The following is a 15,494-nucleotide window of genomic DNA, read 5'->3' on the forward strand; positions in this document are numbered from 1 at the left end:
ATTTTGTGGCTCCTTGAAGTGACACAGAATTCAGACGTCAGTGATCATATAAAATTGTGTCTGACAAGAAGACAACTCTGTGATTTACATTTTACACGGGACAAAGCCTCAAGACATCTAACACATGTTAGAGCATGTGTGAGAATCTGATGAGGACCAAATTGTGATGCCTAGTAGACTGGAAAAAACAGACAGTGGAGTGTTCCTGATGTGCAGGTGTCAGGGCCTACCAGAAGTGCTGGTTATGATCAACAGGTACCCCAATATAAAGGAAGTCACACACGTTACAGGCATTTCCAACCTTTATTGAAACAGAGCTATGATATGTACAAAGTCAGCAATAAAAAACATGTTTTTATTCAAGCAAATGATTTTAGTTAACAAAGCTGGGGAACTCTGTGGAAATAAAGGATCAAGTACAGTTCCTGTCACAATGAGAAGCAGAGGACAAACAAATCTATCCAGAGAGGCAGAGTTGCATAGAACAGTGTATAAGTATGTGAAACAAGTGACCTATTAGTCATTAGAGTTTAGTCAAACGTGTTCCTGCACCAACACACTGAAGGAAAAGCATCAAGAAACAGCTACATGTACATGGAGGTTATGTTCAGTACCTGTACATTAAAGTTAAATTAAAGCAATTCCTTAGAAACCTTTCCTCCTAGAAGAACAAAAACAAAACAAACAAACAACAAAACAAAGACTGCTAGCTCTCCATTTGCTCATGTCCAGTTCAAAGTTTAGCACAATCAAGTTCATACATTAGTGAAACAAAGGTGAGAAACTGAGGTATATTTTTCAAACGCACAAGTACAAAAATGAATGGTACGTGATGGCCTGTGTGGAGCTAAGGTGTGTAAACATCAGTAGAAACCTATTTGTCACAATGCATCAGTAAAACAGAAAGAACCAGTCACAGCAACTGACAGAAGTCAGTTGCCATTACAAAGCTCTATGATGCATTTACAATCCCATACTTTTTGAACACATTATGTAAAAGGAAAACTGCACACACCCAACAAATACTATTGAGACGTAAAAAAAACAAAACAAAAAAACTACAGCTTTGAAATCTGCAGATTTTGTCTCTAACTCAGGAACGTGTTTGTCGGAACACTGAAATGACGGCTCAGTGGAGGAAAAGGTCAAATGTGCAGAAACATGAGGTAGTACAATAAAAAGACATTTCAGGGTCCCACTTTAGTTAAACACATTATGGACACAAAATCTTTCATTCAGATCCGATTTCACTGGCGAGTTACAGTATTTGCCTGAAGTACAAACATCCCAAAATGGTTTGAAAGTTTGGATTTTACACATTCCACTTTTGATCACAGGAACAATGCCATTCCACAGAGGCCTGTATCCAATTGTAAAAGGCGGTTTCACAGATTTTGGCTTGGTTACTGTAGTTCTACTGTTAGGAGAACATTTATATAGTTTTAGACCTACCTCTGCCTTCTCTATAATAAAATATCTCCCTACCTAGATTAAAATAAGACTCCAAATGATCTGGATCATCTGGAGGAGGCTTTGATTAGGACTGATTGCTCCTCCTACAGAGGCTGTAGTCTTGGTCAACCTGCTCCTCCAGATGATGAACAGAAAAAACATTTACATGCACTTCCCAAACTAGAACCACAGGAAACAAGATATAAATTGGTCAACTTGCCCTTTGAGAACGATTACTTCAACATAGAACAGTTTAGAAACTATAATGCACTATAAATATTCTGAAATTCATGTGCACCTTTACTCCTTTAACACAAATGGCACCTCTTCAAATATCTTCAGGTTTGTTTCAAACATGATTCGACTCAGCAAATAAATTCTTGAAACAAATGATAAAATGGCTCATGTCTTATTCCAAATTCATGTGACAACTTTAGAAAAACATATTTTGGGGGGCAGGTTACAACCTTAGATCATAACAATACTTTAAATACAATAAAAGATCAAGGCTTTATGATGTAAATAATGTAATTGGAGCCATGTCGGAGAAATGTATAGCAGCTAATCTTGAACCAAATTTTACCATAACAACAATTACCTTTCCATAACAATTTCAAGGCACCACGGGCACAAAGAATTCCAGTGAAAATTAAAGGTGCAAAATGACCATTAAGTCTTATTTACACAACAGATACCAAACAATCTCTTCATGATTTCTAGTTCAAGGCAAAAAAGTGAGCTGAAACAAAAGCTCTCTGTTTTCTGTTTTCTTTCAACACATTTTAGCTTCGCATTACCAACAGAGATGTTTTCACATTTGCTTCAGAATGTCGAAACTGTTTATGACCAAAATAAGCTGAAATGTGGCCCGGCCTTTTGTTTACATTCTACCAACAGAAAATTACATCCAACAGGTTTGTGTGGACCTCTTACAATACCCTGCATCTTCTTCGAGACCTGGTCTGCTCGCATATGTCAGCACTAAGAGCAGGGGACTGTATACAGCACAGGTGTGTTAATGCTGAAAAGTACCAGAACTAAATAAGTTTGATGTGGCTATGTGGAGATGAAGGATGGTGCTGTGTGGTCACTTGTAATGGATGTGGACTGAGGGTGACTTTATCCTGGTAGACTGTGCAGGAGAGCAGCGCTGCCTGCAGGCTGGACTCACAAACACAATACAACAGTAAAATTAGGAAAACAAAACTATTAATATTGAATTCTCCAGTGGTTGCTTTGAAGTTTTAACATGACTACCTTTAAAAGCTCTGCGTGCAATAGGACATTGCCAACAATGATGTTTCTCAATGAGCAGAACTTTATGACAAAATGTAGTTTACAGGATTTATGCATAAAGTATTTTATTCACTGGATCTATATAATTTGTGCAAAATTGATTATGTTACAACATACATAGGTATTAATATGGAAAGATAAAATGGCATATCAACCACTTCTGACATCCATCCATGGTGCCTGTGTAGCATACCTCCATGTAGATCAGCTGAAATCTGGAGATATTTAACCCCAATAACAGAAAAAATGGCAGTGACACCAACATCACTAACTGTCATTTCATAAAGCCGTTAAATCTCAGTGGGGCAGCATGTGGCACGCTGATGTTTACAGGAGCACTGTTGTAATGACAGGAAAACAACAGGAAGTAGCACCAAGACTGGTACTGTCAGCACAGTAAGACGTCAGACCAGACTCTCATGTTTTAAACAAAACAGAAGAAACCGCATCGAATAAAGCGACAGGGTTCCTTCATCTGAGTTTACAGTGTTTGTGTTAAATATTATCAAAGTGCCAGACACATGGAAACAAAGACTAGTAAATGAACTAGCCTTTAGCACAGTGCCACTATCTCATGATTCCAGAGGGGAAACTTTCCAGATCTTTTTTCTTTGAAGGAGGTGTCGCTACATCAGTTGACTCAAGCACCCCACTAAGAAGAATGGGTAAGGTTCTTGCCTTGCTCACTGAAAAGAAAACAAAAATGCCTTTTTAGCATCTCAAGGACAGGAGTGAGGCGTTCCTTTGCTTCTCCTTTATTATCTTCACAGTTTTCAGATTCACATGGGCTGACCCCTCAGTGTAGCAGCTCCAGGTAGCAATATCTGTCTGTAGAGACACAGAATAAAAAAAATCATTAGAATGGAATAGACAGCAATAGTTGGCACAGAACAAATGGATGGGACATGGTTGTTTTAAGTCGAGATGAAACTCATTTTTTATCAGTCATACTGTTTATCTTGAGGTGAGCTACAGTGAGGACGCAACCTGCCCTGCACAAGGTCAATAGATGACAATCTGCCTGCTGCTGATAGAGCTGCAAGCAAGTTTCTCAGAGTTTCATCAAACTCTAGTGTCAAACAGAGGAGACTGTGCAACACTGGTAACCTTACCACCCATCTAACTGGTAACAAGTGGGAAGAAAGAGAAGGTCAAGTCAGTAAAAAGAAAACATTTAAAACAAGTTAAATATTAAGAAGTGGTAATGTGACTCTACAATTCCTAAAAGGTCAATATGTTTAGGTGTTATATGCATGACCTAATTTAAGTCACTGTTGTTTACATCATATGAATCAAGCTGTTGCAGGACATTATGATGCTTATAGGGGAACAGCACAGTGTAATCATTATTAATGTAATCTGTTAAGATTCTTAATTAGATCATTTAAAGACACTGTTGATTAAATTGAAGTTGATAAGCTAGTGAGTTGTATCTAATATTGCAATATAAATTGTTTAGGGTGGAGTAACTACGCGAGGAGGCATTTCAGGTAAATTTAAACAATAAAAGTCTAAGTCCATAATTAAGTCAAGTATAAGAACAATCCTTTGCAAATAACGATGAAGCAGCAGCAGAGTTAGCAGAAACTTTGAAAATTCTACAGGAAATCAAATATGAGAAACAAGAGCCGTAACCGGCCCGCCAAGGGGTTCAGTCTGGCCCGCGGGATAAATCTGAAAGTGAAAAAAAGGCAATGAGACATGAAGTAGGATTTCTGAAAAATAAACTATTCCTAAATTGTTCGCTAGGGGCGCTAGGGTGGTTTAGAAGAAGAAAAAGACGAAACAATTCTGAGATAGACACAGCTAATGTTCAGTGATTACTACCATACATCTACTTACTACATCTCGCCCGTACTATAGTATTGTTCTTAAAATTTATCAGAGTGAGAGTTGTGTATTTTAGTTGATCTTTGTTAAGATAATTAGTTGCAGAGTGAGCGCTCCTTCGACTCTCTGTTCAATAGTACAGCTTTGACGTATTTTCTCCGTCGGTACATTAAGCTAGTTTAGTTTCCACAATATAACGAACTGGTTCATGTATATGCTGAGTGTGATTTATACGTTTGTGCCTTGGAAAGCATTTGTCTTTGTAAGTATTAACATGTTTATTGTCATTAGAAGTATGTTAGTTGTTACCTGTTACATGTGATAAATTACGTGTTATTGTAATTAGCTTCCTTCAAGTCAAGCTAGCGTGTGCGAGTGTAACATACCAATGTGTAACGATGTGTATTATTGTTAATTTAGTTTCTTTCCGTTTCTTTCAGTTACTAAAGAAAAGAATACATAAAATGTAGTTGAGATCAATGTACTCCTCAGTTCACAACTCCAGTAAAGACCAGAAACAGCTCCATTGATTCATTCAATTCTCTGGCTGCTGGTCTATTCCCATGTTCTACTGCAGGGGTGTCAAACTCAATTGCACAGGGGGCCAAAATCCAAAACACACTTTAGGTCGCGGGCCGAACAGGATAAACATTTATTGAACACACTAAAACTTTTAAAACTTTACTTTTTTTAACATAAACCTTAAATAACTTATAATATTTTGCTCTCTATAAAAATATATCCTGTCTAAATTATACAAGTTAGAAATAAAGTAAACATTAAAAGAACAAACATTCAAATTTCTTTAATCTTATGTCATTTTATATAAAAAATAAACTTACATTTTAAATATCCCAAAAGATTTTGCTCTCCATAAAAATATATCCTGTCAAAATTATACAAATTCAAAATGTGAACATGCTGCATAACAAAACCTGGGAATATAAATAAAATTTGTGCTTTTCAGCAATAACAAATCAAATCATTCAGTTGTCTTTGCTCTTATGTCATTTTATCAGAGCTGCATCTTTTTTTGTCAACAGGTTTGTTTATATTTGTTGTGAGGTTCTGTGTTGTGGAGATTCTCAGGATGGACTGCAGGTTCTCACCAGTGAGACGACTCCTGTGTGCTGTTTTGTTAGTCTTCATCACTGAGAAGAGCTTCTCACTAAGATTTGTGCTACCAAACATAAACAAGGTTCGAGCCACATGAGGACAGAGCTGGAGCATTTCTGCGGGAATGGAGTGAATAAACTGTGCGGGTCCTGCAGTGTCCTACTTTACCTTCAGTCATTACACTGCAGCTCAATCAGCTCCATCTGAATCTGCACAGGTGAAGTTTCCACATTGACGGTAAATGGGTTGCGAAGCAACTCCAAATTATTGTCTTGTTCGTCAAAGTCGCCAAAGCGCCGTGAGAACTCAGTTTATATCAGCAAAGTGTGTATTTCTGAACACCGCTGTAATGATATGGTTCAACATTACTTGGCATCGTGAGGACTAGCTTCATAATAACTTGCAGCATCATAAACTAAACTTGATTAACGCGGAATGTGTTCGGCAAGGCAGCTGAAGCGCTGCATTATGGGATCTGTAGTTTATTGTGTTGCCAGCGCTTCATATCGCCGGGCCATTAATAACAATAATATAGAAATGATCTCGCGGGCCGGATGTGGCCCGCGGGCCGTGAGTTTGACACATATGTTCTACTGCCTGACTGACTCAATATTGATCCATATATATAAGCCGCACTGTCGGCTTTTGAGAAAGTTGAAGGCTTTTAGGTCGCCTTATAGTGCGGAAAATACGGTATGTATTTTTTTTTGTGTGTTTCATGTATAAATCTTATATTTACAGGCCAGGTGATTACTTTCTATCTTATACATTTATGGTTTTAATAATTTAAAATGGCCACCACTTAAGTTTGTAAGATGTGGGGGGGTCAATTTAAGTTTTGAGAATTATTACACATGTAGAGTAAAAATTAGGGTTAGGGTTAGGGTTAGGGCTTCAATTTAATGTTGAAGTGCAATAGGCTACCATATTTTTCAAATCTAAATACCTGTGACTTTTGTGTTTTGTGCCTTTTGTACAATCACTGTGATCAGTTGTAATGCACACATGTAAATGATAAACTGAAGAAAACCGCATGTTTTTCTTGGGAAATGTGACTTTCTTCATAACGTGTTTTGTAATAGGATTGTTTATTAAATAAAAAAAAATATCCTAATGTAATTGTACTTCTTTCCACTAAAACAAAGGGGAAAACATTAATTTATTGTTATTTATAGCTATGATGACCTTTACCTCGATTTTAATGGTCCGGCCCACTTGGCATCAAATTATACTGTGTGCCACATACAGTATAATTTGATGTCAAGTGGGCTCATTTTAGCCTGAACTAAAATAAGTTTGACACCCCTGATTTAGAGACTGTTAAGATAATGAGTGCAGCAAAGGCACGACTACAAGTTTATGAAAATGACATTTCATTTTTCTCAAATCTGTGTTAACATTCATAGTGAAATCATCTCCCTACTGTCACGCAAACGTACAGTAGTCCACAACACTTCAACTTCTTCCTGTATTTACCTTTTCTGTTCCCGTGGCAGACACATCAGACCAATAAGCAGAGAGGACGTTCTTGCATAGTTTGAAGTGAAGTGTTTTGGTTCACTTGGATTTTTCTGTGAGTGAAACGAAACCGAACCAAGGAGAAACTGCTCCAAGTTTACAAACTCATCAACTGATTCGGACCAAAGCAAACAAATTAAGGTGGGAATTATTTAGGACATCATCCTAAATAACCCTCTAAGCATGCTTACACCTCTGTGATCCGGTGTGCATGTTGATATCCTCACTGTGTCGTTAGTAAACTCTTAGTGGTGCTGAGACACGAGCAGCAGAAACTGGTTCTCAATGACACGTGAACACAGACGGCCTCCACCCTCCTTCTAGCACAAGCATCTGGCATTAAACAAGCAATCTCATATCACCATGTTGAGCTTTGGGGAAAGATCTGTGGACATTTTTACACATCTTATTATTCTGTTTATTTACAAACAAATCCACCCTGGCTGTTCTTTCAGGCTCAAACAGTGTCTGTTTTTAGATCTGTGTTTGCTAGCACGACATCTGTCAGTAGCCCTGGAGGACTGGAGTTTTCCTTGAGGAGACAACAAAGCCCCGTGGAGAATTTTGCAGCCAGCTGCTTTACACAACCTGAAAAACATGTGGCACAAAGACAGCTAAAAGGAAACACGTTGCTAACATTCTATTAGGCTGATAAGCCTTTAAACACAGAGATGTGCTGAGTCAGTGCAGCAATGCCAGGCTGCTGCAGCAAATTGCCACAGAGCCTTTTACAGCAGCGCCCACTGCAAAGCTGCTGCAAGCACGCATACAAATACTATGTGAAGTCTGAGTCACAGGCTTGCAGTCAATCATACACAAGGTACTGCTGACTCCAGGTCCAAAAACACTTACAAACAGTACCCCTGACATTAACCCAGCCCTATTTCTCTGTCTGCATGTTGGACATTAAACCACCATGTAAACGATTATCATGAAAACGAGGAGCTGGAGCCTCCGCTGAGCCCTGCAGCACAAACAGTCCTTTGTTAAATGCAACCTGCTGCACCATGTGAGAGGACTGGGGTGTTTTGACATGTGCAGCTGGCTGGTCTGCCTGTCACAGACACACAGTTTGTGGCCAGCTATGCTGTCATAGGTTTTCCCACATGTACTGTTACATAAGTAATGTTGTCTCTGCAGCCTGCAGAGACAACATGTCTAAATGGCTGGCCCTGACTTGCCACTTTCATGTAAGCAAGCACTTTGTTTCTGATACTTAGCATGTAATAAGCCCTGAACTAATGACACAATATTAGTCTAAACCCAGTATGACCACACTTACTTGTATAATACTTGAATATTATATATCAATCAATACCCACTCTGATCTAATACTTGTGACACAGTGCAATAACAGACACACCTTAATTAAGGTCTTGGTTCAAAAATGTTAAAAGGAACAGTCCAGGATTTTTGAAGCTGGTCTTACAAATTTCACTAGAATGCAATTAAACTGCAAGTAATCAGGGCTGTGATGCACAGCCCTCATTTCATGCAAAGATCTGTTGGGGCTCATATTCAACTCCAACAGTCCCGTGTGTGTGTGTGTGTGTGTGTGTGTGTGTGTGTGTGTGTGTGTGTGTGTGTGTGTGTTAGAGGTGTTTAGGGACTGTACAGAGTACAGCTCACCTGTGGATTGGAACAGTTCAGAACCCAGTATGTAATTACTTTAGGTCTGAATGACTTTTTAAAATTTTTTTTTTTTTTATTGTTGCACACCTGCTTGTAATGTGAGGGTCATTTCATACTACACATGTATTCATGAAAGTAAATTCTGTCACCACCAAATCCCAGTCCAGTTAAGGGTTGGACAGACTACGCACTGAAGGTACATAATGTTTAAATAAAAACTCCAACGCTGCTTGTCTACTATGAACTCTCTTCGATTTCTTTACAATGTTTACAATACGGGTTACGTCCTGACTTTTTGGTTTGACCTCATGTAGACAAAAAAAAAAAACAAAAACTGATGAAATCCATAGAATACTGAAGGAAAACAAGCTGTCAGACAAACTTCTCACGTCAGCCAAACCAAATAGCCAACAGTGATGTTTTAGACTTTACTCTTTGCAATGTAAAATGAGCAAGAAAAGCTAAAAGATTCAGTTAAGAAACGCTGCTGTAAATGCTGTTTTGAATGAGTGGCATCAGTAAGGTCTGCAGCTATAACAAAATCTCGATACCTGCACATTTAAACTTATTCAGGTAAGCAACACAAAAGACTAATATGGAGTTCAGTGGAGAATGTGCAGGGAGCTGAGTGGGAGATGAAAGAAAGGATAAATGGGTAGGTCGGTGGTGGCTCAGCAGACTGGCAGAAAGCAGAGTCAGAAGGGGAAGATCAGCTGGGATGTCTGCAGCTCCCACCCCCCACCCTGCTCTCATCATATACAACTCCTCACCACCCCCCTTGTCACATGACGTAAGAACAAAGACAAAAAGGTGCGATACAATGTCTTTCTCATTCAAAAGAAAGTGACTGTGGAATTCTAGTAGCTCATTCAAGGCACAAACATGCAAACCATCATACTAATCATGTACAAATCAGGAGGAGCCAGCTCATGCTCACTGAGTCTCAGTGTACACTGATGGATCTGTGGCCCTGGAGCAAGAGGGTGGTTGGAGCTTTGGTTGCATAAGAGGTGTCCTGGTTAGCTTCAACACAACACAACACACACGGATTTATCCAGGCAAGATGACAGACAGCATATAAACTCACTGCAGTTACCAAATGTGCCATGGGCAAAACATTAACAGTGACCCCACCCACACATTCATCCCAGCAAATTTCATGGAACTAGAACATGTCGCAACAGCTCACAGTGCAAATGTCACTCACTGCAAGGGACTCAACAGCTATGAGAGGACAGGACAGGACAGACATGAGATTCTCATTCAGTCATCACAGTACTTACAGTAACAAGCAATTTTAAAATCCAACCTGAACACAAGCGATATGAAATATATACAGACAATTCTACTAAAGACATCTCATTCTTGAATATGGCTTCCTTCTTGATGTCAAAACATCATAAGAAGGTCATCTGATCATCATTGCCTTATTGTTTACACAAAAATGGTATAAAGGTAATGAAGGAAATCTGCATGTCAAGGTGGAAGTGAGTTTCTGTATAGGTACTAATAGGTATTCCTGTCATGGCATCTACTTTTGTTGGACAATATTGGGCCCCAAAATAACAACAAACGACAATAGCATTGATATTTAGAGACCAATTTATGCCAATAAAGAGGGAGCTTGCAAAACACAACTGACCTACATCCTATAGGGACCTTTGTCTGAACACCTCCACCCCACATGCTGAAATACTGCCTTACACTAAACCTTCTCTTGCTTTTTTTACATCCATATTGTAGTCTGCACACAAGGTCTTGCTGTTTATGTGCTTAAACACAATGTTAGGAGAAGGGATTCGAAACTAAGAGAAAAATAAGTTTTTCCAAATTTCATAGTGGCCCCAGTGGACATGAAAGTCATACAACCGTTAACACAAACATATGTGAATGTCTCTGAAGTTAACTCATTTGTTCAGGTGCAGAAAGACGTGCAGAAGTGCAATTCTACCTTAAGCTTTACCACTTTGGTCCCTAGACTTTCAACACAGCATAAATGTCTGTAGGGCTGCAAAATTTGTAAATTAATCTCATTATTCTTGTGATGGCTTTTATAACGGCCAAAGGCTGTGGCTTTAATAAATATGTACGTGTATTAATTGCATGAGGTCAGTGGCTAAAAGTTGTCAGTGAATGTTTTCTCTTAACTTTCTGTCTCTTAAATTCTTTATTTTCGGAAATTTCTGAAAGCAGAAGCATTGATGTGACAGCAGCTTACAATTAACAGTACCCTAAGTAATCATGCAAGCACACTGCATCAGACCAGCGATCAGCCTAAGTCAAGGGGATTACAGTAGGCTGGATAATGTGTGCCAACCCACTCAGCCTAACCCCAGACAAATTACTAGCCTGGAAAGTTTAACCACAGCTAGGCTGTCACTGGACATAGAATACTTTCACACCTACAGGCTTTATTTCATTTGAATCAAACTCAAGATATCCATAAAGAGGTGGTCTCGCTCTGTTTTCTGAATCTAGTGAACATTGGTGTGTAACAGCACCTTTAGGGGCATGGTTGGTAATATTTCATGTGGTGATTATAACAAAGTTACTAAGTTCTCATCGGTGGAAATGAATCACAATCCAGTGAGTAAATCATTTGGGGCAAAAAAAGTCAAGAGATGATTACATAAAGATAAAGATTGAATACCTGTAAACAATCACGCAGAATATCACGCAGCACACATAACCTGGTCCATTCTGGTCTGCAGCTCAAAAGCATCAGGTCGGTCCTGAGGGTTGACAGCAAGCATGTCCCGAAGCAGCTTCCTCACCCCGTCAGACATGCACGACCTGCGTTTCTGTGGGATGTTCAGTACCATCTTTGGATTCTCTAGCAGCGCCTCACCTACCGGCACAATGTCCGATCCTTGTCTAACATATGTTCCCAGCAGTTCCCGCTTAGACTCTGCATCAATGAAAGTAATTCTCTCCAACATGGCCCATATGATGATACCTAGGGCAAATATATCCGCCTTGGCTGTGTAGTGGCCCTCCCACACTTCGGGAGCCATATAGAAGTCTGAGCCACACGCTGATGACAACCAAAATTTGTTGACATTAACGTTTTTGTTCTGGTCGTCGCCTTCTTTGCTCTCGCCAGTATTACTTAAACCAGCACAGACTTTACTCAAGCCAAAGTCGGCCACTTTGAGGACCGGCGTCCCTGACTTCTCTGAAATGAGAATGTTGTCAGGTTTGAGATCTCTGTGGACAATGTTATTTTCATGCAGGAAAGCGACAGCGCTGGTCAGCTGGAGCATAAAGCTGTTGTTGGTTCGAGGGTCAGGCCGTCGAGACAGGATGAACTGGTTGAGGTCACCACCTTCGCAGAACTCCATGACAAACCAGAGATAGCAAGGCTCCTCTGGAGAACTGAGCACTCTCTCACCTGCAACAGACACATCAGTCATTTACACAGAGATGTAATACTACACAATTCTCCAAGTAGTTACATGTGAAACCCAGTGAATATTCACTCTAACTACCTGACCGACAAGTGGCAAGAAATCATTTGTAATTTGAGGTGACAAAACAACTGTACTTTACAGTATTGCAACAAGGTAATTACAGAACACTAAACCAGCACAACACACAATGACAGATTATACAAAACGTTGCAGAGGTCCTGGATTTGGCTGAGCTGCAGACACTGAGAGGAATGTTGAAAATACCTCTGTGAATGCAGCCAACACAGCAGACTCCATTTTAGTGAGTGAGCCTCCAGAGCTCCTTCACAAAATATGCCCATCCCCCCCAGTGAGTCCGTGTCATGGCGACAACAACAATTCTACTTTAAAGGAAATTACAAAGACAGAGCTAGCCCAACTAAACCAAACCTTAAACACGTACAATGATCTTCTGGGCCGCTAACACCTGGCTACATGTTATAACAACAAATGCCACAACAAACCAAAAGCAAACCCCCCCTTCTCTTGGTTTAACGTTAGCTAAATTCAATGACCAACTAATGCGATAAAAGTTAGCCAACTGGTAAAAACCAAACCCTTAGCTGATAGGACCCAATGAATAAATAAATAAATAAAAGAACCTAGCATTACCACACAGAAAAAATCAAAGTCTAAATCGTGGGACTGCCTCCTTCCTCCTCCAGGAAGTGAGAACTACATTACTAAAGTTTGCAATTTAATCTTTCACTGTTTTGTTTTGGATGCACATCGAACACTGTTAATGGACCAAACCATTTTCTGAAGCATAAAATGTTGCTTTTTAATTCGGCATTAACCCCCCCAAAAACAAAACAGTAATTATTTCACTTTGCGTGACTCAGCTCAAACAGATAACGTTGGATAGCTAGTTAATGTCAGGCACTCGCCTTTTAGTGAAGTTTCCACAAGTCGCAGGTACTGTTTGGACCGTTTGTTCCCATGACTCATTTTCTGGGCCATCCCGTTCCTCTGCAGCACACATTCCTCCAGGTGAACAACGTTTTGATGCCGTTTCTCCAGACTTGCCAGCGCCCAGAACTCCTGCAGGGCGAGCTCCACGTTTTCCGGAGCGTCGCAGCGCAGTTTCTTTACGGCAACTTTTGCGCCGGACCTTCGGGCCACCGCTTCGTACACCACACCGTATGTACCTCTTCCTACCTCCCGCAGCAAACTGTAGCGGGGCGCCATGACCCTCCGCTCCAGGTTGTCCTGCTTGAAGAGGCCGCTGTCCTCCTCCATGTCATGGTCTTCTTCCGTGTTCCCCACGCTCAGACAGCGCAGCACACTGGACTCCTCAGCTCGTGCTCCGGGTTGTTGTCTGCAGCAGGCTCGCGCGCTCCTCGTGCGCCTCCGCCAGTTGTCACCACCAACCGTGTTCATGTGGAGTCTGTTACGATTCAAGTGTTAAATAGAAACATGTCCTCATGTTGTCCTCATGTTGTCCTCATGTTGTCCTCAGCGGCGGCCCCCATGTGATTCTCCGCTCCCATTTATTTGAATGAAAACAAGAATGAAACTTTGATCAGCGTGGGTTTAAGAGGGGAGGAGGGTAACGGAGGAAAAGATCGGTAAAGATCGCCATAATACGTAAGATTGTTTCCGGCTAAGCCCTTCAAAGTAAAACCGACGATGCGTTCCTTGCTAACATTAGCCTAAATCTATATTGTTTTATAATTCCGTACATGGGATCTATTTTAAAGAAGCTCTTTATTGTCCATAATGTGTTGTAGCATGCTGCCAGCAGTATATAAAATTATAATAAATATTATAAATAAAAAAGGTTATTGTAAAATACCAAAACATATTTTATTTGAAGCATACAATATCATATATCCTTCTAAGAATACTTGTGAAGTCATTCATTTTATATAACATATAAAATGTATATATGTGTTTGAATATAACACTACTTGCATACTCATTGTGTGTGGGAGACAGAGAAGTGGGCCACTGATTGTAGGGTTGGTAGAATGTAGGCTCCTCCTGTCATGTGTTGCAGTGTCCTGTGGTTCAGGCCAGCTGCATGGCATGACTGTGACTTTATGCTGGTACAGTGGGCCCTGTGTCCCCCCTGATGTAATACTAGATGTTCAGTACATCCTAATTCCTTTCAAATGTAGTGGTGTGTGTATTTTCTAAATAGTTCAATATAGTTTAATCAGTCCACAAAACATTTAGCAATACTGCTGTGGAGTGTCAATGTGCTCTTTGGCAAACTTCAGGCGTGCAGCAATGTTCTTTTTAGTAAGCAGTAGCTTTCTTCGAAGTATCCAGCCATAGACACCCTGCTAGTTCAGTGTTTTACCCACTTCTTTTGTAGAGTAGCCACAGTTGCAAAGTGTCTCCATTTGTAATTGTTTTCCTAACTGTAGACTGGTGAAGTTCTAAAGTCTTTGACATCACTTTATAACCCTTTTCAGCTTTTTGTGAATCAACAGTTCTTGATTGTTGATGCTCTGAAAGCTACCTTGGCGAGGCATGGCTCACATGAACGTATTCTTCTTGTGTGAAAAGTTAGAGTAGTTTTTGTCAGTTGAAGTAGTTCTAGTCCACACCTCCAAACAAAATGTTTTAACTTATGCTAAAACACATCCGCTTCACATACCTACTGTGAGTACAATTCGTTTTTTCTTAATAAAAACTGAAAGATTAGATTTTTTTTGTAATACTACTTTAGGCACATTGTATTTGTTCATACTCGACTTAGATGAAGATCAGAACACATTTTATGACAAATTAATACAGAAAACCATGAAGTTCCAAAGGATTAACAAACTTTTTCTTGCCACTGTATACCCATGTTCTAAACACAAACTAAACAGAAAAGGGAGAATACACTCAGTAAAAATAAGGCCAATTCCTTTATTTTTGCTGTAGAGTGAAAACATTTGGGTTATGAGACAAGAGATCAACATTTCAGATTTTATTTCTAGGTGTTTATTTATAGATCCGATAAACAACTGAGAAGATAGCACTTTCTGCTTAAACCCACCCGTTTTGTCATGTAAGGAAAAAGTATTGGAAAATGTAAACTTAATATAGATTCAAGTGAATAAAATGTAATTTTTAGTTGCAAATCCTTTGCTTGCAATCAACTGCATCAAGCCTGTGACTCAGTGACAACACCAGATTTTTTCATTCTTCTTTTGTAATACTTTTCCTAGCATTAGTGTCTCTTTCAGTTGTTGTTTGTTTTGTGTT

The 15,494-nt window shown here is 39.6% G+C and overlaps 1 protein-coding gene across 1 annotated transcript; it reads right to left on the reverse strand.

Moving 5' to 3' along the window:
- Positions 1-293: 293 nt before the first annotated feature.
- On the reverse strand, positions 294-13,837 carry stk35l (serine/threonine kinase 35, like). Its single transcript, XM_026344675.1, has 3 exons — positions 13,181-13,837; positions 11,495-12,235; positions 294-3,576 (listed from the first exon to the last, which is right to left on the reverse strand). Exons 1-2 carry the CDS (start codon positions 13,671-13,673, stop codon positions 11,517-11,519), a joined length of 1,212 nt encoding a protein of 403 aa, XP_026200460.1. The 5' UTR covers positions 13,674-13,837; the 3' UTR covers positions 294-3,576; positions 11,495-11,516.
- Between the last annotated feature and the right edge of the window lie 1,657 nt (positions 13,838-15,494).

This window comes from Anabas testudineus, chromosome 5 (assembly GCF_900324465.2).
Source record: "Anabas testudineus chromosome 5, fAnaTes1.2, whole genome shotgun sequence".
NCBI classification, from domain to species: domain Eukaryota; kingdom Metazoa; phylum Chordata; class Actinopteri; order Anabantiformes; family Anabantidae; genus Anabas; species Anabas testudineus.